At 34.9% G+C, this 23460-nt stretch overlaps 1 protein-coding gene across 1 annotated transcript in view; it reads left to right on the top strand.

Annotated features, from left to right (window-relative positions):
- Nucleotides 1-23460, top strand: part of LOC132554861 (uncharacterized) — a 112493-nt gene that overhangs the window by 63818 nt on the left and 25215 nt on the right. Inside the window, exons 16-24 of the mRNA XM_060219183.1 lie at nucleotides 7177-7290; nucleotides 7515-7542; nucleotides 9747-9910; nucleotides 10158-10211; nucleotides 10796-10912; nucleotides 11028-11147; nucleotides 14908-15147; nucleotides 20337-20420; nucleotides 22375-23016. Of these exons, the coding sequence (XP_060075166.1) occupies nucleotides 7177-7290; nucleotides 7515-7542; nucleotides 9747-9910; nucleotides 10158-10211; nucleotides 10796-10912; nucleotides 11028-11147; nucleotides 14908-15147; nucleotides 20337-20420; nucleotides 22375-23016 (1563 nt within the window). The remainder of the gene's footprint in view (nucleotides 1-7176; nucleotides 7291-7514; nucleotides 7543-9746; nucleotides 9911-10157; nucleotides 10212-10795; nucleotides 10913-11027; nucleotides 11148-14907; nucleotides 15148-20336; nucleotides 20421-22374; nucleotides 23017-23460) is intronic.

The following is a 23460-nucleotide window of genomic DNA, read 5'->3' as shown; positions in this document are numbered from 1 at the left end:
TGTTTTCTGTTTTTGATTTTATTCGGTTATGTTTCTCTTTAGTTACACTGTACCGTTGTCACATATGTTGTACATTCTAGGGTAATTTTTATTTTTGTTTCTGTCAAATATTAGATAGATAATTATTGTAAAGACTTTCACTGTTTGTTTTTATAGATTTTTTATGATGGTTAAAATTATTCCGATTTTGTTGGTTATACTAAAACCTTTTAGCAAAAATGACATATTATTCACAAATTCATAATATTCCTAACACAATATTTCCTTTTTTTGTCATTTTTTTCCCTTTTCTCTCTCATTCAAAAAACGAAAGAAAAAAAAAAAGGAAAGAAATTGTAAAAGTTACAGCCCTTGCAGTGCATGATTTACGATAACACTAAACATGTCACAAAGCTAGGAATATAACGGACACTGGACTCTTTACATATGTTACTGATCTATACTCAGGTTGTTATGTTGTAACATAAAGAAATCAAAGATATTGTTCAAAATTTATCAACAGTTCAACCACACTGTGCTTCTTTAGTGAAATATATAGTAATCGTATTGTTATTAAAAAAAATAAACTAATTGTGGATGCTTTTAAAATAGCAATTTGAAAGATCGCAGCATTATTTACACAGAAAATTGCCGCTAGAGGGCTCTAACTCTTTTCGATATTTCAGCCAATGAGAAGGCCAGGATTGGTAAATTTTGTCTAAAAGGCCGTCGCAATAGGCTATGTGTACTGAGTACGTTTAGCCTAAAAATAGAGAAAGAAAATAAATGAATATATTTTCAAATATTGATTTGAATTTAAACAATTCAATTATGAAATATTAATTCCTACAGGATTTTCCAGAATTCATTGAAATTTGTTGTTGACGTTTATTTCAGTTATGTTAAGAGGGTTAATATAGCGATGAATGAGTTCATAATTAATTGTATGTTTACAAAACAATTCTAGTCTACATATAATCTACAGATGTTTATAACATTGACTTTCTTATCATTGATTTACTTAGCTTGAATACTTTATATAACTGACAGATATTTGGGTGTTCTAGTAAGATTTAAGTCCAAAATACTTCGAAACAAGTCAAGTAAAGATTTAAATATTCTTTATTTGATTAAGAATAGACATTGGATGCAGTACTCTGTGTATGGTAAATCCTGTTCGCACAGTATATCGGAACTATTTCATTTGCATGTTGAAAAAAGTCCTGGGCCCATATTTATGAAACCGTTCTCATGCTCAATCATGAATTTTATGCTCAAGTTTTATGTCTTGTTTAAGTTCAAAATTGATAAATAAGGCTGATTTTGCCTAAGATTTAAAAACCATTTTGAAAGGACTTCAAGTCAAAGCTATATTCAAGGTTTAAATTTGACATTTGTATTATTTTATATAATTTAAGTGAATTATTAAAAGTCTGCTTGAGCAGAAAATCTATGCTTGAGCATGAGAATGGTGTCATGAATACAGGCCCTGATGGTTAAAGTGACAAAAATTATCAAAACTTCTATATTTTTCACAGTTTTACTTGTCATGTAGCAGAAATCTTTCCTATTATCATTGTTATGCTTTTGTGCCCTGCTGAACTATACAATCAGATTATGAAGTGTTTTTGGTGTTTTACATCATCAGTATGTGTATATACTGTTTTAGACATTTTACTCTTGTGAATTACATCATCAGTATATGTGTACTGTATTGAAAGTTTATACATGCAACTATAATAATCACAATTTTTGATGTTGTGAGTATAATTACTGTAAATTTCGTATCGATTTCGTAATTTTTCGTCAGAAAATCGTTAACAGTCGATAAAGAATAAAGTTTCCTTTTATCAACATAGTACATAAAACGTTAATTATTTTCTCTCCTTATTTGGTAATTTTGATTTTGAAAGTGTTTTTGACCTTTTTAATTAGTGATCTTGATTACCTGTGTTAAGCATGCCATACTTACTGTTCTGGGGTCCAGTATTTACCGACCCTTTGTGACGGTGTTTCATTGCCAGCCCAGGTATTTGAGAGTATTGATTGAACAGTGTTGGTGTGTAGGGGGCTCTTTTGTGAGTATTGTGAAACAGACTATAGATAACAGCCTCTGTACCTGGAAAGTGGCCACTCCATGGGAGACATTGCTATAGTAGAAGAGAAATTGTTCAATGGATTTACAAATAATTGCCTGAAACCATGAGTCATCTGTCAGAAAATAAAAACATATGATAGCAATTTAATCATGGTGACTTTGGAGATTGTCAAACAAAGTTTAACATACAGATGTTATGAAGGTTTGCTTAGTAAACTGATTGGCCTGGTTCCATTTGATCTGAAACATCCAAGACCTCTATAAAGCACAACTGAATTGGAAGTTAAAAGATTAAAGATTGTCAACACAAATGTGAAATAAAATTTGTTGTAAATTGTTCATTATGTGATCAGAAATGTCATGATTTATATGTAACATCTGTGTAACAGAACGTTATCTGGGTAAATGTGTTTACAGGTAAATGTGTTTACAGATAAATGTGTTTACAGGTAAATGTGTTTACAGGTAAATGCTGTTCTGATGAAATACACTAAGTCAGGTATTTACAGGTAAATGTGTTTACAGGTAAATGTATTTACTGGTAAATGCTGTTCTGATGAAATACACTAAGTCAGGTATTTACAGGTAAATGCTGTTCTGATGAAATACACTAAGTCAGGTGTTTACAGGTAAATGTGTTTACAGGTAAATGTATTTACAGGTAAATGCTGTTCTGATGAAGTACACTGAGTCAGATGTTTACAGGTAAATGTCTTTACAGGTAAATATTGTGCTGATGAAATACACTAAGTCAGGTATTTACAGGTAAATGCTGTTCTGATGAAATACACGAAGTTTACAGGTAAAATTGGATAAGGTTAGAATTATTTGCCTCAGCTCACAGAAACCAAACTTACCTCGCAGGTAGTTCCCCACCAGTGTTCTTCCTTATTAGTATTGACTGTAAAATTGAACAAAGCTATATTAAATGATGGGATAATAGGCCTGACTATTGAGCGTAACAGCAACACTGTTCATTTCACCGTACCTGTCACTCCGACATGTCAGTAACCAGGCCGCTGCTGACGTTGTCGTCATGACGATCATCTCTTGTGTCAAATGAAAATATTATGACGATGTTTACTGAGTCGTGTATGCCATGCTCTGTACCTTTCACGTGAAAAGCATGGATTGGAATGGACACAAAGCGTGGATATGTATAACGGTTTTTATAGGGCGTGTTCTATAGTCTACGGGTCATTGCATTCTATATTTCTAAGGAGAATTTAAGAATAGAAGACAGGATATTATCATGAAGAGTTGATTATCGTACATTGTGACAGGTTTCTAAACAAAAACATTGCATTGTATCAATTGGATGAGTTAAAAGTTTATCTTCAATGACAAAAAATGAAGGAAAATTCTGTTAGAAAAAAATAATGACTGGCGTGAAATGTTGTCATCAAATTATAAGATATTTTATATTGTAATATAAAAAATTATGTTTTAATAAATTTGTAGATATTATTGAAGAATGATATATGAATGTTAGTAGGGTATTTTATAAAATGAAAGTAGACACCAAAGATGAAGGATTTTTGTTTTAGAACCTACAAGTTACATTGTAAACATGTTAAAAAGCTTAAATAGATGGAAACACTTGTTTGTACATCACTGTAAAGTGTTAAGTGTGATAAGTGAGAAAAAGTGAAACAAGATGTCTTCCTTCCACGGAAAGAAGAAGCTCAGTGTCGCGAAAAAGACTTCGAAGGTAAGAAACAACGAAAGCTTAAGGAAGTCAACTTAGTTAGGGAATTGTGTTTGTTTACTGTTACTTATATGGTCATTATTTGACAACATGACATTAATCGGACTGTCCTGGATTGACGAAGTCTTTACGTACGTACGTTACCACGTAAATTTAAGTCATGAAAATACTTGAAAATCTTAATTATAAATAAAAATTGATGAAACAAGATTGAAAATTAAACAAAAGAAAATATTTTTAAACATGCCATTAATTTAGTCTTCACCACAACAAAATGTTGCCTTTTTTATCTTGTTTCATCAATCTACATTTATGATTAAAATTTTATAGGCATTTTCTTTTTGTTAAAATTATCAAAAAGGCTTACAAAGTTAGATTGTATCAAAAACCTCCTAAGGTGGGTTTTATCAAAATAATATTCTACCGTACATAAGCTGGGTATTGTCAAAATAATATTGTACTGTACATAAGCTGGGTATTGTCAAAATAATATTGTACTGTACATAAGCTGGGTATTGTCAAAATAATATTGTACTGTACATAAGCTGGGTATTGTCAAAATAATATTGTACTGTACATAAACTTGGTATTGTCAAAATAATATTGTACTGTACAGAAGCTGGGTATTGTCAAAATAATATTGTACTGTACAGAAGCTGGGTATTGTCAAAATAATATTGTACTGTACATAAGCTGGGTATTGTCAAAATAATATTGTACTGTACAGAAGCTGGGTATTGTCAAAATAATATTGTACTGTACAGAAGCTGGGTATTGTCAAAATCTCCTAAGATAATATTCTACCATACATAAGCTGGGTATTATCAGTTATTATTATCATTATGATAACTGTACAGTACAGCAGTGATAACTATACAGCACAGCTGTGATAACTATACAGTACAGCAGTGATAACTATACAGTACAGCAGTGATAACTGTACAATACAGCAGTGATAACTGTACAATACATCTGTGATATATGTACAGTACAGCTGTGATAACAGTACAATACAGCTGTGATAACTGTATACAGCTGTGATATATGTACAGTACAGCTGTGATAACTGTACAATACAGCTGTGATAACTGTACAGTACAGCTGTGATAACAGTACAATACAGCTGTGATAACTGTATACAGCTGTGATATATGTACAGTACAGCTGTGATAACTGTACAATACAGCTGTGATAACTGTATACAGCTGTGATATATGTACAGTACAGCTGTGATAACTGTACAATACAGCTGTGATAACTGTATACAGCTGTGATATATGTACAGTACAGCTGTGATAACTGTACATTACAGCTGTGATAACTGTATACAGCTGTGATATATGTACAGTACAGCTGTGATAACAGTACAATACAGCTGTGATAACAGTACAATACAGCAGTGATATATGTACAGTACAGCTGTGATAACAGTACAATACAGCTGTGATAACTGTATACAGCTGTGATATATGTACAGTGCAGCTGTGATAACTGTACAATACAGCTGTGATATATGTACAGTACAGCTGTGATAACTGTACAATACAACTGTGATAACTGTATACAGCTGTGATATATGTACAGTACAGCTGTGATAACTGTACAATACAGCTGTGATAACTGTATACAGCTGTGATATATGTACAGTACAGCTGTGATAACTGTACAATACAGCTGTGATAACTGTATACAGCTGTGATATATGTACAGTACAGCTGTGATAACTGTACAATACAGCTGTGATAACTGTATACAGCTGTGATATATGTACAGTGCAGCTGTGATAACTGTACAATACAGCTGTGATAACTGTATACAGCTGTGATATATGTACAGTACAGCTGTGATGAGCAATACAGCTGTGATAACTGTACAATACAGCTGTGATAACTGTACAGTACAGCTGTGATAACTGTACAGTACAGCTGTGATAACTGTACAATACAGCTATGATAACTATACAGTACAGCTGTGATAACTGTACACAGCTGTGATAACTGTACAGCTGGAATAACTGTACAGTACAGCTATGATAACTGTATAATACAGCTGGTTTTAATTACCCTTAAAACCTTGATTCTGAAAAGCTTAATACAATTCAATTTTACAAACTTTTCAATACATTTACGATGTGTGAAGCGCATGTTTATGACAAAGACTGAGAGTTTATATAACACAGGAATAAAAACAAAACAACAATATTTTCAGACAACAAATCTAATATTTTAATATTTTTAGGGGCTCCTCCGATACAAAAAACTTCCACACATGTCTACTGACAATACATCACGGAACAAAACATACAAAACGTCTCCCTATTTTGTGTTTTTATTAGTTTGCTTTAACGAGAAATATTTCTGTAAAATATTTTTATCTCCTACGAGGATTGATACTGAGAAAAAACGTTGGTGTATATCTATTACTTGTGTAATCAATATCACAATGCTTTCAGTAATGACAGAATTTCCGGGCTTTATTGCAGTTCTAGAATCGATTTATTTTTACTTAAGAAAGTAATTTCTTTGATAAAACTAGTCATGTTTTCATTCTTCCAGAAACTCAATAATAAAATTGATTTATCTTTGCTCTATCAGATCCTGACTCATTTGAGGTTAGACAGTCGCCAAAGTCAATAACGGGTTTACACTTTGTGTTAATATGTTGTGTAGATCACTTTATGTTGCATAACTAAAGCTCAACAATGCCTATCCTTACATGTAGTTTTCAAAATTTGTTTTGCAAGGTAATGTTCCATTCATGTAAGATAAAACTGTTGATGTCATTTGAAACTAGTTATATTACTGTTTTTGGGTTGAAAAGGGATTCAATAGTAAACAGATCTAGGTGTAACAAATGTCTTTGGGTATTACTAGCCGTCAGACAATTTGATCTAAACTTACAGAATAACTACCTTTAGTTTACGTTTTCTATTCAGAATTACAGCAAAACTATAGCAAAATTATAGCAAAATTATAGCAAAGTCACTTTTCAATTATAAAGTTTAAATCATATCTTCAGACACTATATAACTTTTACTATCAGGTACTCAGATATTGTATAACAAAGTTAAATGTTTGTCACAATAATAATTCAGATTTTTGGAAATCTGAGAGACAGAGAAATTTATCCCATTTTTTTCTGTCTTATTTATGAGTAAAATACAAAACATTATGATGATGATATGTACATGTATATATGAATCGGTGATTTGAGATATTTTGCTGTCATTTAAGGAAACATTGGTACAGGTGCTGACTGAGTGAGATTATACGTACACAAATTGATCTTCATATCATTTGATATTTTTTCAGATATTCTAACTGTTTTCTTGTCATAATAGAAAAAAATAAATAATTATCAAATGTTCACAGAATGATTTTTTTTGTTTTAGGAAAGTCGGCCAAGCACGAAAGACACTAGATCTAGTAAAGGAGCCCCTACCAAGGTAACCGTGACACGGACCACACCGGCGGCTAAAACAGCGACAAAGCCCTCTAAACCAGAGGTATGTACATGTTACAGCAGTGAGGCTTACTAATAAACAGTTGGTGGAGTGTTAGGGAATAGACAGATGATATAGACATCAGTAAACGCCATTTACTTTCAGAAAAGTGTAAATAATTGATTGATGATATAAACGTTTATCTGTAATCTGTAAGGAACTTTTGGTAACACAGCATGGATTGTGTTCTGGCACTTTAAATAAAGTGGATTTTTTTTTCATTTTAGTCAAAATCACCTGTGAAACCAGTGAAAGGTAAGTGAAACAGAAATGGTGAGCTTGCTAGGGGTCTTAGGGGGCTTGGGGGCTAGCGACAAGGTACTTGTGCTTGGTAGCAAGGTTAGAGAGGGGCACTCGGATGGGGAGCAGGCCCCATGTTGGATGGGTGGAAGATTTTTCACACTTCAATATCTTTTATTATTTGTCATGAAGAGCTTAAAATACATATTTCAAGCATTCTTCCAGAAAATATTGTAACATGGTTGCTGTAGTAATGTATTCTTAATGTTTTTGTTGAAAAAGTACAACTATCTCTTATTGGAAAAAGTGACCTGATAACATCCTCACAATTAACTAGGTTACTGAGATATTTACTGTTGTGAGTATAAAGTGACCTGACAACATCCTCACAGTTAACTAGGTTACTGAGATATTTACTGTTGTGAGTATAAAGTGACCTGACAACATCCTCACAGTTAACTGAGATATTCACTGTAGTGAGTATAAAGTGACCTGACAACATCCTCACAGTTAACTAGGTTACTGAGATATTTACTGTAGTGAGTATAAAGTGACCTGACAACATCCTCACAGTTAACTAGGTTACTGAGATATTTACTGTAGTGAGACCTAGTAACATCTTTGTATTGTTACATTAAATAGACCTCTCCATCCATTTAATTATTTATCGTCTAATTGAGTTCGGCCTACATACAGTAATTGAAATGTTAACATTATAATGGGGGTTATAATTAATTTTCTATTGGGTTAGTGAACATTGACATTTCATCAAGGAGATAAGTGTTTGATTTGTAATTGTACAATTTGGATGTTGTGTTATATCCACTTAAATTATCCACTCATAATGGTCAAGTTTGATGGGTCATCCATCAAAACTGACCGCATTCTGGACCAAGATTTAACATGAAAGTTCAGTGTCAGGTCCCATTCTTTTGTTGTCAATTTAACCTTAATTGATGGTAGGCATTTATCAATAATCACAAATTACGCTACGCAGAGTCGATCCTACAGCTTCCTGAATTTACAATAGAAAAAGGACAAACATGTATCGTGCCTAATAAATAGAACTATTGCTGTCTGAAATATGACATTCCTCAATATGCGGATTTTCACCTTCATAGAAGGGTTATAAACCATTTGATACTGCCTTAATTTAAAGGTAAAATTATTTTGTTTGTGTTTACCTGTATATAATGGTCAGTTGTCAGGTGTAACCACAGGTAAAACTATTTTGTGTTTACCTGTATATAAAGGTCACTTGTTGAGTTTATCCATACACAGGTAAAATCATTTTGTGTTTACCGGTATATAAAGGTCACTTGTTGAGTGTCTTCATACACAGGTAAAATCATTTTGTGTTTACCTGTATATAAAGGTCACTTGTTGGGTGTCTCCATACACAGGTAAAATCATTTTGTGTTTACCTGTATATAAAGGTCACTTGTTGAGTTTATCCATACACAGTTAATTTTCTTTACCTGTTTATAAAGTTCAGGTGTCAGGTGTATCCATACACAGGTAAAATTATTTTGTGTTTACCTGTAAATAAAGGTCACTTGTTGAGTGTCTTCATACACAGGTAAAATCATTTTGTGTTTACCTGTATATAAAGGTCACTTGTTGGGTGTCTCCATACACAGGTAAAATCATTTTGTGTTTACCTGCATATAAAGGTCACTTGTTGAGTGTTTCCATACACAGGTAAAATCATTTTGTGTTTACCTGTATATAAAGGTCACTTGTTGAGTGTCTCCATACACAGGTAAAATCATTTTGTGTTTATCTGTGTATAAAGGTCACTTGTTGAGTGTCTCCATACACAGGTAAAATCATTTTGTGTTTATCTGTATATAAAGGTCACTTGTTGAGTGTCTCCATACACAGGTAAAATCATTTTGTGTTTACCTGTATATAAAGGTCACTTGTTGAGTGTCTCCATACACAGGTAAAATTATTTTGTGTTTACCTGTATATAAAGGTCACTTGTTGAGTGTCTCCATACACAGGTAAAATCATTTTGTGTTTACCTGTATATAAGGTCACTTGTTGAGTGTCTCCATACACAGGTAAAATCATTTTGTGTTTACCTGTATATAAGGTCACTTGTTGAGTGTCTCCATACACAGGTAAAATCATTTGACCAATAGTGATGGTCTGTGTATATAGGATGAGACAGGTGTAAAACATGTGTATAATTAAACATCTTTGTGTCCACACAGAAACAGCTGATGCTTCTATACAAGATGAGGGTGGAGATCCCGTGTCTGCTCATGCAGAGACTCGACAAAGTAAGAGGGCGAGATCAACGCTGGAAACTGTTAAGGAAACGGACCACGGTGCTGAATTTGAGGATTCTTATGATCTTGCAGATGAAAATTCATGGGTTAGTCTGACATTAAAACAAAGTTCTGATAACTTTCTTACATTTTATACTTAAATTGATCAAATTTCAATTCAGCTCTCCCAATATCTAAATATATAAAAGATGAATTCATTATGTCCCACAAAATGACAGCAGAAAATTGTAAATCATTGGTCAGTTTTTAGAAGTCTCAACCCCTTTGTTCAAACAAACCTCTTACCTGGTGTTTGTTTTTCTTGTGTTATAAATATTTCCCTGTAATTGACAGGCACTTGTTCCCGTGGAAACCATACCTGGTCGTTTTGCACAATACCGTAAAATGGTGAGTATATACAAAGTGTTTGTTGTAAAGAGGATCAAATTTGTTTACAATAGCCAATCAGACTGTGACATTGAAAGTAACATCATAACATTGTGTGATTACAAAAAATATAATGTTATTCTAAATAATATCGTGTTATTCCAAATATAATATCATGTTATTCTTAAAAATATAATGTTATTCTAAATAATATAATGTTATTCCAAATGATATAATGTTATTCCAAATATAATATCATGTTATTCTAAATAATATCGCATTATTCCAAATGATATAATGTTATTCCAAATATAATATCATGTTATTCTTAAAAATATAATGTTATTCTAAATAATATCACATTATTCCAAGTAATATTATTTTTTTCCTTAAGTAGCATCATGACATTCTAAGTAATGTATTAACCAGTGAAACAGGAACTGAAAAGAATCAGAAATATTAGTTCTGAATTTACAAATACATGATTTGATTGAATGTGAATGTTAAAGTCACCTGATAATCTAGAAAGTAATTGAAATATGTCATAATTTGTCTGGAATATATGTTTATATAATCTGACAATTGTTGACAAATTTTATACACAGACCATCAGGAAACTGTCTGAACTAGAGGAACAGTTAGGTCTAACTGTCGCCAAAACCCAAAGAAAGGTCACGACCTTGAAGTCACAGTTCCAAGAACACAAGAGCAAGTGGGAAACGGTGAGGAAGTGTTGATAACAAGATAAAATAAGTATTAAGCCATTAAAGATAAAAGTTTGGTATTCTACATATAGAACAATTCCAAAAAAGTGAATGTTTGAAATATATGTTACAGGAGAGAAAAGTGCTTATAGAACAAGTAGAACAGGCTCAGAAACTTCAAACTGAGGCTGAGAAGGAAGCAGACGTCGCCATGACGCAGCTGGAAGAATTCATCAACGAACAGGAAAGATTGGTGAGTAAAATAATTATAAATAGGATCTCCTGTATACAGTGATATGTCTGTATCTCCTGTATACAGTGATATGTCTGTATCTCCTGTATACAGTGATATGTCTGTATCTCCTGTATACAGTGATATGTCTGTATCTCCTGTATACAGTGATGTCTGTATCTCCTGTATACAGTGATATGTCTGTATCTCCTGTATACAGTGATATGTCTGTATCTCCTGTATACAGTGATATGTCTGTATCTCCTGTATACAGTGATATGTCTGTATCTCCTGTATACAGTGATATGTCTGTATCTCCTGTATACAGTGATATGTCTGTATCTCCTGTATACAGTGATATGTCTGTATCTCCTGTATACAGTGATATGTCTGTATCTCCTGTATACAGTGTATACAGTGATATGTCTGTATCTCCTGTATACAGTGATATGTCTGTATCTCCTGTATACAGTGATATGTCTGTATCTCCTGTATACAGTGATGTCTGTATCTCCTGTATACAGTGATATGTCTGTATCTCCTGTATACAGTGATATGTCTGTATCTCCTGTATACAGTGATATGTCTGTATCTCCTGTATACAGTGATATGTCTGTATGATATGTCTGTATCTCCTGTATACAGTGATATGTCTGTATCTCCTGTATACAGTGATATGTCTGTATCTCCTGTATACAGTGATATGTCTGTATCTCCTGTATACAGTGATACAGTGTCTGTATTTCCTGTATACAGTGATATGTCTATATCTCCTGTATACAGTGATATGTCTGTATCTCCTGTATACAGTGATATGTCTGTATCTCCTGTATACAGTGATATGTCTGTATCTCCTGTATACAGTGATATGTCTGTATACAGTGATGTCTGTTACTCCTGTATACAGTGATGTCTGTATCTCCTGTATACAGTGATATGTCTGTATCTCCTGTATACAGTGATATGTCTGTATCTCCTGTATACAGTGATATGTCTGTATCTCCTGTATACAGTGATATGTCTGTATCTCCTGTATACAGTGATATGTCTGTATCTCCTGTATACAGTGATATGTCTGTATCTCCTGTATACAGTGATATGTCTCCTGTATACAGTGATATCTGTATCTCCTGTATACAGTGATGTCTGTATCTCCTGTATACAGTGATATGTCTGTATCTCCTGTATACAGTGATATGTCTGTATCTCCTGTATACAGTGATATGTCTGTATCTCCTGTATACAGTGATATGTCTGTATCTCCTGTATACAGTGATATGTCTGTATACAGTGATGTCTGTATCTCCTGTATACAGTGATATGTCTGTATCTCCTGTATACAGTGATATGTCTGTATCTCCTGTATACAGTGATATGTCTGTATCTCCTGTATACAGTGATGTCTGTATCTCCAGTATACAGTGATGTCTGTATCTCCTGTATACAGTGATATGTCTGTATCTCCTGTATACAGTGATGTCTGTATCTCCTGTATACAGTGATGTCTGTGTCTCCTGTATACAGTGATGTCTGTGTCTCCTGTATACAGTGATGTCTGTATCTCCTGTATACAGTGATGTCTGTATCTCCTGTATACAGTGATATGTCTGTATCTCCAGTATACAGTGATGTCTGTATCTCCTGTATACAGTGATGTCTGTGTCTCCTGTATACAGTGATATGTCTGTATCTCCTGTATACAGTGATGTCTGTATCTCCTGTATACAGTGATGTCTGTATCTCCTGTATACAGTGATGTCTGTGTCTCCTGTATACAGTGATATGTCTGTATCTCCTGTATACAGTGATGTCTGTATCTTCTGTATACACTGATATGTCTGTATCTCCTGTATACAGTGATGTCTGTATCTCCTGTATACAGTGATGTCTGTATTTCCTGTATACAGTGAGATGTCTGTATCTCCTGTATACAGTGATGTCTGTATTTCCTGTATATAGTGATATGTCTGTATCTCCTGTATACAGTGAGTGATATGTCTGTATCTCCTGTATACAGTGATGTCTGTATCTCCTGTATACAGTGATATGTCTGTATCTCCTGTATACAGTGATATGTCTGTATCTCCTGTATACAGTGATGTCTGTATCTCCTGTATACAGTGATGTTTGTATTTCCAGTATACAGTGATAAGTCTGTATTTCCTGTATACAGTGATATGTCTGTATCTCCTGTATACAGTGATATGTCTGTATCTCCTGTATACAGTGATGTCTGTATCTCCTGTATACAGTGATGTCTGTATTTCCTGTATACAGTGAGATGTCTGTATCTCCTGTATACAGTGATGTCTGTATTTCCTGTATACAGTGATATGTCTATATCTCCAGTGAGTGATATGTCTGTATCTCCTGTATACAGTGATGTCTGTATCTCCTGTATACAGTGATATGTCTGTATCTCCTGTATACAGTGATATGTCTGTATCTCCTGTATACAGTGATGTCTGTATCTCCTGTATACAGTGATGTCTGTATTTCCTGTATACAGTGATATGTCCTGTGATATGTCCTGTATACAGTGATATGTCTGTATCTCCTGTATACAGTGATGTCTGTATCTCCTGTATACAGTGATATGTCTGTATCTCCTGTATGCACTGTTCAGAGTTCAGATTTATGAAGTTGACAGATTTTAAAGCAGTTCCATTATATACAGGTGTATTACTGATCAAGGGAGATAAGTGCGTCACATTCAATAAAACACCTACTTCACACTGTTACGGTTTGGTAAATTTAAATCATTTGTTACAATGTGTTGAAATACAGACACCAATGAGGCGTGACCTGTCTGTTCAGGTAAATGTAGATAAGATTTAGTAAACAATTCAATGACGACAGACAGGTACGAAAAACTTAAAACATTAACTGTAATTCTTGTGAGGACAGGAGCTATGGATACTCACACATTGAAATCACAGGAACATGTTAAGTTTTCTTGTAGAAATGAATTCCTCATTTTCAGGTCAATTGATTAGATGTTTTATTAGACTAAGTTTTAAATCTGAAGATTTAGAATTAGTACAGACAAAGAACTTAAAGATGTTTACTGCTCTGAGTTGGAAAAGTGATTTTTCAGTGTTGAGGTTGTGAGGAAGTGCCTGAAAATTTTTAGTTAAATTTAGTGTTTAAACGTGTTGATAACAACGTGAGAGAATTATGGAGGAATCACCGGATTTCCTTGTTGTTGGGAGTAGTTTTAGACAGGTACGTTAATCATTGTGTAACTTTGTCTGTCTACTCATTGCTCTATCATTCAATTTTATTAATTTAATTTATATGTTTTCCTTCAATTTTTTTTTTCTGTTGTTCATCTGTCCATCCCCTCAAAAGTCCTTTCTTGGTAAAAATTCTTCCACACAAACTTGTTTGACAGAGATGTCCATCAGTCCATCTGTCCATCTGTCCATCAGTCCATCAGTGTCCATCTGTCCATCTGTCTATCTGTCAATCTGTCCATCGTCACAATTAAGCTTTGTAATTTGTCCATCTGTCCATTCCCTTAAACTTTGTAGTTTGTCCATCTGTCCATCCCCTTAAACTTTGTAGTTTGTTCAACCATCTGCCCATACTCTTAAGCTTTGTAGTTTGTCCATCTGTCCATCCCCTTAAACTTTGTAGTTTGTTCATCCATCTGTCCATCCTCACAAGCTTCAGTATCTCAGTGTATTTGTCTCACAAAGTTAGTTACAACACTATATTCTTTGGAGAATGATTGTGTGAGATGAGTAATGATGGTAAAAATTCGGAACTTTGTTTTCAGGAGGAGGAAGAAGAAGTGAAGAGACAGGAAGTTGTGAAGGGTGTGTCTAAACCAGTCATGGTCAGTATTCCTACTCAAAATGATGATGATGAGTCAGAGGTCGTGACTTCTAGCTCACCTAAGACCTTGACCCCCATACAACCTGGAGCAGAGACAGGAGCACCGCCTCCAACCTTTGTACAGAGTGAAGAGTCAGAACATGAACTTACCAATCTCATGCAACAAACAGATGATGCAAAGGTAATGAAAGGTCACAATATTTGACCTTAGAGGTTAAATAGCTTGAAGCTTACACATAAGTCATAAACCTATTTTATTTCAGTTTTAAACAGTCAGAGAAATACAATACCAGTACCAGGAAAAACTTTGAAGTCCGTAAAATATTTTTCAAAAAAGTTGTTAAAATAATTTTATTTCAGCGTTTAGTAGTACTATTGTCTGTGTGAGATAGGATCCATCCAGTTGATGTAGAAGAGGTAGGAAGGGTATTGAAACATCATGTCAGGCATTAAGAAAGTCTTTTTACTCTTTTATTTATACAAAATATACCATATTAACATATTATAACTAACCGTGATTTTGTTTTAAAGTATGAACGACAAAGATCAGACAGCAAGGCTATATCCCGACGATCCTCGTCAATCAATTCTGATGTGGCGCCATGGTTATTAGCATCAGAGAAAAAATCATTAGACAATGACGACGAGGACGATGAAGAAACAGTTGTAAGGTCAAGTGCCTCAAAAACAAGTTTCCGCACGAAAAGTGAACACATTGCCTCTGAGATGTCAAAATTAGAGGAACCTGACGAAGCTGATGAAGATGAGGAGAATGATGAGACAGATTCTAAGTTAGTTACTGATGAAGACAAACAAGGCACTGTTTTGTCTAAAAACAGTTCTCAGGAGCGAAGATCTGTTGCCTCCAAGCGATCAAGGAAAACTCTGTCTCGCCACACAACAAGAGAGGAAACTCAGGAAGTGCTTAATTCAAGGGAGGTCACTCCCGATGGAGATATTCACGTCGAGTCTGATCAAGACGGTCAGGAGTCAAGGTCATCTAAGATTCCATCACAAGAAGAAAGTGAAAGGTCAACATCCAAGGTTACACAAGAAAAACAGAGGTCAAAGTCCAAAATGTCTGCTACACAGGAGGAAAGTCAAAGGTCACCATCGCAGGCAGAAGAGACAGAAGAATTGGAGGAGGAGTTAGTGTCGCAATCTGGGTCCCACAACAGGTCCCGCAGGGGGTCCCGTCAAAGTCGTAGCCAAACTCGAAGTAATATGAAAAGAAGAAGCTCATTGAAAAGTATAGAGAGAAATGAATCCCAGAAGAGTTTGGAGAGAAATGAATCGCAAAAAAGTAAGATTTCTGAATCTGGAACAACCTCAAGAAAAAGCACTCAGTCTAGAGCTGCCTCCAGAAAAAGTAACGAATCTGGAGTGGTGTCTCGAAAGAGTGAACAATCTGGAGGCACTCCCAGGAAAAGCGAGCATGAAGAAGTACACAATTCTCTGAGAACAAGTGACTCAGACCTGGAAGAAGAAACAGAATCAGTTGTTGAAGATGGGAAACTGGAATCCAGGAAAAGTAATAGTGATGTTTTATCACTGCGGAGCACACAACTCTCCAAACACCTGACTGTAGAGGAAATTGGCCATGCTGCTGAAGATTCTGTTCTCACTGAGCGTAGCCACGGTGATGTTGAATTGTACAGTGAGGAGACAGAGTATGAGCCTATCTTTGATGTACAGGTGGTCACACAGGAGAAATCTGATTCCAGGAGAACAGCATCCCAGCAACGTATGTCAGTCAGCAACTCACTGGAACCTTCGTCTCGATCTGGAACACAGCCAGACCCATCTTCTCCACCAAGATCTAGCTCCCAGGTTTAAACATATTTGTTATCACAGATGTTGTCACCTTGACCTTGATGTTGTCACAAAACGACCTTCTGATGTTGTCACCCTGATCTTTTTTCACTTTATACTTGTCTGACCTTGACCTTTGATGCAATTTTCTGTTGTGAACTTTCTTAATTGTTTTGTATAGTTTTGTTAATATTCAAGAAAATCTATTTTAACAATTTCAGTGTGTCCCCTAGAAATCTCTATGAGTCCCCTAGAAATAGTTATCTCAAGAAGTCCCACCTCAATATTTATCGCAGTAAGTCCCTGAAAACTGTTATCTCAATAAGTCCCCCACAAACAGTTATCTCAATAAGTCCCCCACAAACAGTTATCTCCATAAGTCTGCCACAAACAGTAATATCAATAGGTCTCCCACAGAAATAGTTATCTCAGTGAGTCCCACAGAAATAGTTCTCTCAATAAGTCTCCCACAGAAATAGTTATCTCAGTGAGTCCCACAGAAATAGTTATCTCAGTGAGTCCCACAGAAATAGTTATCTCAGTGAGTCCCACAGAAATAGTTATCTCAGTGAGTCCCACAGAAATACTTATCTCAGTAAGTCCCACAGAAATAGTTCTCTCAATAAGTCTCCCACAGAAATAGTTATCTCAGTGAGTCCCACAGAAATAGTTATCTCAGTGAGTCCCACAGAAATAGTTATCTCAGTGAGTCCCACAGAAATACTTATCTCAGTGAGTCCCACAGAAATAGTTGTCTCAATAAGTCTTCCACAGACAGTAATATCAATAAATCTCCCACAGAAATAGTTATCTCAATGAGTCCCACAGAAATAGTTCTCTCAATAAGTCTCCCACAGAAATAGTTATCTCAGTGAGTCCCACAGAAATAGTTATCTCAGTGAGTCCCACAGAAATAGTTATCTCAGTGAGTCCCACAGAAATACTTATCTCAGTGAGTCCCACAGAAATAGTTGTCTCAATAAGTCCTCCACAGACAGTAATATCAATAAATCTCCCACAGAAATAGTTATCTCAATGAGTCCCACAGAAATAGTTATCTCAATAAGTCCTCCACAAATAGTTATCTCAGTGAGTCCCACAGAAATAGTTGTCTCAATAAGTCCTCCACAGACAGTAATATCAATAAATCTCCCACAGAAATAGTTATCTCAATGAGTCCCACAGAAATAGTTCTCTCAATAAGTCTCCCACAGAAATAGTTATCTCAGTGAGTCCCACAGAAATAGTTATCTCAGTGAGTCCCACAGAAATAGTTATCTCAGTGAGTCCCACAGAAATAGTTATCTCAGTGAGTCCCACAGAAATACTTATCTCAATGAGTCCCACAGAAATAGTTGTCTCAATAAGTCTTCCACAGACAGTAATATCAATAAATCTCCCACAGAAATAGTTATCTCAGTGAGTCCCACAGAAATAGTTATCTCAATGAGTCCCACAGAAATAGTTATCTCAGTGAGTCCCACAGAAATACTTATCTCAGTGAGTCCCACAGAAATAGTTGTCTCAATAAGTCCTCCACAAATAGTTATCTCAGTGAGTCCCACAGAAATAGTTATCTCAGTGAGTCCCACAGAAATAGTTATCTCAGTGAGTCCCACAGAAATACTTATCTCAGTGAGTCCCACAGAAATAGTTATCTCAATAAGTCTCCCACAGAAATAGATATCTCAATGAGTCCCACAGAAATAGTTCTCTCAATAAGTTTTCCACAGAAATAGTTATCTCAGTGAGTCCCACAGAAATACTTATCTCAGTGAGTCCCACAGAAATAGTTGTCTCAATAAGTCCTCCACAAATAGTTATCTCAGTGAGTCCCACAGAAATAGTTATCTCAGTGAGTCCCACAGAAATAGTTCTCTCAATAAGTCTCCCACAGAAATAGTTATCTCAGTGAGTCCCACAGAAATAGTTATCTCAGTGAGTCCCACAGAAATACTTATCTCAGTGAGTCCCACAGAAATAGTTATCTCAATAAGTCTCCCACAGAAATAGATATCTCAATGAGTCCCACAGAAATAGTTCTCTCAATAAGTTTTCCACAGAAATAGTTATCTCAGTGAGTCCCACTGAAATAGCTATCTCAAGAAGTCCCACAGAAATAGCTATCTCAATAAGTCCCACAGAAATAGTTATCTCTATGAGTCTTCAACTTAATTTTTTTTTTCTTGTACAAGTGGATATTTTTATGTGATCATTTTTGCTGTAAATTATCTTGAAATTATGTGTGACCTCCAACGAATTTTAGATCGTGTTCAGATAAGGTGATAGAGTTAGCTGTCAGTATGGACTAAAGCCATTTTATACAGCTCTCAATATTATACAGTACATTCACTGTTGTAAGGACAAAAGTTTCAACACATACTCGAAAAGGTTGTTCAGAAAAAAACCAAGAGGTCCTTCATAGATCTGTATATTATGAAGAGATGGAATGAAATATTATTCTGTTTAACGGTATATAAAAACATGATGTTGTTATTGACGACCAGGAGAATCTGGAATTATTAACAAAATGTCCACCTGTGAATTATTTACAAAATGTCCACCTGTGAATTATTTACAAAATGTCCACCTGTCAATTATTTACAAAATGTCCACCTGTCAATTATTTACAAAATGTCCACCTGTCAATTATTTACAAAATGTCCACCTGTCAATTATTTACAAAATGTCCACCTGTCAATTATTTACAAAATGTCCACCTGTGAATTATTTACAAAATGTCCACCTGTGAATTATTTACAAAATGTCCACCTGTCAATTATTTACAAAATGTCCACCTGTCAATTATTTACAAAATGTCCACCTGTGAATTATTTACAAAATGTCCACCTGTCAATTATTTACAAAATGTCCACCTGTGCTAAAACTCTCTATTTCAGTGTCATTGTTTCCTTAACTCTTGCATGCGTTTTGATTTTTGATGAAAAACTTTGCTGTTGTAATGTTAGTGTTTGTAGATTGTCAATGTGATTTTTGGAATCATGTGACCATACGTTTTTGTGTCATGTGATTATTTGCATATATTTACAATGTCATTTGACCCCTGTCATGTGATATCAATGTGTCGGTTAACTGTACAATGTATGTGGTTTTTAAATGTTGTTTGTGTTTCTTAGAATACTTGTTACTTCACAACTCTTTAAATATTAGTAAATGAAAAACTTATGTAGCTGTTTTTTATTGAAGAAAAATAAGTTGTTTGTTCTGATATCAAGAATAGATAAATTCATACAACCTCAGTGTAGACTCGATGTGAGTGAAATAACTGCCTTTAACCATTATACATCACCTGGTAATGATAATCCACTGATATAGACAGTACTGGTTAGTATTCTTACAATGAAAGTATAATTTTGGTTCACGCATGTACATTATTGTGTTTAATCTTAACTTTAAAAATAGATGGCTGCATTTAAGTCTGGACGAGAATTTGGTTATTAAGATATTGTCTGTTCATCCATTCTGAACTGTAACAGGACTGTAACGTTCCTTGTCCTTGGTCTCTACCAGTTTTCAAGTTGATGCTGTCCATTTCAGGTCCAGGTGATGAATGCCAGGAAGTCGTCTGGAGCGCTTTCAGCTCCTCCAGCGGTAGAACCTGAGTCGGAGACGAGAGACAAGGTAGGTGATTTGTCACTCACTTCTGATGTAAATATTCCCATACTGTTGTCGGAATTAGCAACTTGCATCTTAATTGTGGCAAATTGTGGCAACTTGTGGCAACTTGTGGCCATCATGTGATTGCTTTTAATGAAATATGTATGTCTTCAACATTTGTAGTTTGTCGTAAGGTTTGTGTTATAAAATAAAATATACAGGTGTTACCATTGTTTTGAGCTCTTTGCTCCTATGAATGATGGGAAATTAAATCTGGGATCAGGTATCCAATTAGGAAACTGTTATACCTAAAATTAACAGATAATGACCAAATTTGAATTCAAGAAAGTTTGAACTTTAGTTCTTTGGTTCTCAGTCTCTTTCTACTTCCCAGTTATGTATCTATAACAGATATCAAACAACAACCAAACGCTTTTGTCTAAAATTTTAAAATGCTTGGTGTGAAGTAAATTCATATTCTAATTTTAATTTCAAATTATTTTGTTATTTTCTCAAGAGTATCGTGACACAATTTTGATACCTCTAAATTACATTGATTTTGTTTTTCTCACCCAGTGCGACAAAACGGTAGGTTGACAGAGATTTATAGAGTGTTGATGTGAAGCTTGAGATCTTATTGGCTTCCATACTTTTATTTAAATGCTTTTATTAGTCACATGTTACCTCCCCCCTCCACCAAAATGTAGATTTACTTGGTAACTGTTACTTATACGTGTAGATAATTAGATATTTAAGCCCAGGTAGTCAGAGACAGAATAACAAACTCTAATTGGCCGAGCAATCTCAGTTAAACACAATCTGATTGGCTGAGCACTCTCAGTGAAACACAATCTGATTGGCTGAGTACTTTCAGTGAAACACAATCTGATTGGCTGAGCACTCTCAGTAAAACACAATCTGATTGGCTGAGCACTCTCAGTGAAACACAACCTATTTGGCTGATTACTCTCGGCAAAACACTACATGATTGGTTTGGCCCTTTCAATATAACAGAACCCATTTGCCTGAACATTTGCTGTATAAACTCCTTGGTGATATCTATCATATATATTTATTAAAGATTGCTATGATTTTTAATATCTATTGTCTTAATACAACAGAAACCAAATATCATTTAGTCTTACCATGAAGAGTTCACTGGTCCCGTAGTTTGAAAAAAAAAATTACAAAAATGTATAAAGATTTAAAGGGTTAACAGAACAAATGGTTGTATCTGACATTTTCTGGATTTGATCATTAAACTAATTTGATGGAGTGTCTTGTAGGAGTTTGGTTTCTTATCTGTGTGTTTTCTGACTGTGTGGCTGTGGATTTTATTAATTTTTGCTGAATTTGAGACATTTTTTTTATATTTTGTTATTTGGTTTTGTTTGATATGTTAAGTCCTCCCATCATGTAGGATGGTGTTAGGACACTAGAGAATTACAGAGACATCAATTTTTAGCAAATGTTTTTCTTCTCTGAAAAATCTCCCAAAATTTTTTTATTTCCTCCTTATGAAGGTACAATAGAATTCTCACTTTTTAATGCCCCAAGTGGGCATTGATAAAGAACTAAAGGATTTGATATGGTTGCCAGTCAGTAAAAATGGTGTATTGTTAAAGACATTGACAGGATCAAAGCTCGTTAATGTATTTTGTCTCCTGTTTTAGACAGAGGATTCCCTAACTTAACATTTATTACCATCCCTAGATATAGAAATAGTTTCTACCCAAGGGTCTGGTGGACTTATCCTGTCATGGGTTTGGGTTTGTTAGAGTTACTTCCCTTGTACTGAATTCTTTTGTGGTGATGACTAAGGTTCTATTTTTAGATAAAAACCATCTAATAAGAGTCCTTTGAAGCAATAGACATTTATTACCTTGTGTCATATATCTCTAAATGTAATGATGGGATTATTTGTAACATATCAATAACATATTGATCTGTAATGGCTGTTTTTCCCTGTGGCTATTAGACCCGGTCCAGTATGTCCGCCCCACGCTCACCTCCTCTATCTAGATCGCGAGGGAGTGTTGTTTCTCAGTACGTCACCCGTGGAATGACAGGAACAACTCCAATTGAGGAATTATCGGAGGTGGGATCTGCATGTACAAGGAAAAGTCGGAGTCGGTCTGCAGGGTCAGGGTCTTGTAAAGAGTGGATACTACATGTCACACCCCGCTATCAGTCACGACAGGGAAGCACAGTCAGCGGCCATGATATAATGGATGCCTTTATCGTTGAGGATAATCTTCCTAAATGCCAGTCATCGGCTCTAAATAACATGAAAAGTATGATGGAGGAAGAAAATATGTCCAGCGTGCAACATCGTACTCTTGAATCGGTGCGATCTGCTCTCAAAACACTTAACGAGAAAGATCAAGAGTTATCTGACCTTCAGTTGGAACGAACAATTACGCTTATCTCCCTTGCAAGTCAGTTGACGGAGGAGTCAATCCAACTCGGTGTTTTGCCTGAAAGTGTGTTTGATGCTTTTGCCGAGATCAACTCCCGTGCAATGTCAAACATGAGCCATGGGGAAGAAGAATTTCTAATTGACGATACCCCAGGGGGTGAACTGCTTCGACCAATGACTCAGGGCTCTGTCCTCACAGAGGTTTGTGATTGGATGAATTTTATGCACCTAATTGAACAAAATGAATGATGTGTCATCCCTGTAATACTCCACGGCTATTCCCAGTATCTGGTACGACATGATGACTTTTGATATAACAAAACTTCTCACATCCACATAATGATGTGTCTTCACTTTCTAGAAGACATTAATAAAAACCATTCCACTTTTCCCGTTTTCTTCACTGATCTGCTGACCGTAATACAGCATCTTCTTTATAACCATCACCTGTTTCTTGTTTGGTTCACTTTTTTAACATTTTTAGATTTAAATTCACAGCTTGTGATTTCTTTTACTTACTGACATTTCAAACAAATTTTTTAAAATATTTTAATTTGTCAATTCAATTTTTAACTCGAAATATTTCTGGAATTCATTTATTTCCCATTTCTGTAAAAATATCTGGTTGATGGTTATTACTTTTAA

Source organism: Ylistrum balloti, unplaced genomic scaffold (genome assembly GCF_031769215.1).
Source record: "Ylistrum balloti isolate Yb309-2 unplaced genomic scaffold, AGI_CSIRO_Ybal_v1 Utg370448, whole genome shotgun sequence".
Lineage (NCBI taxonomy): Eukaryota > Metazoa > Mollusca > Bivalvia > Pectinida > Pectinidae > Ylistrum > Ylistrum balloti.
This window is presented reverse-complemented; position numbering and strand designations above follow the sequence as displayed.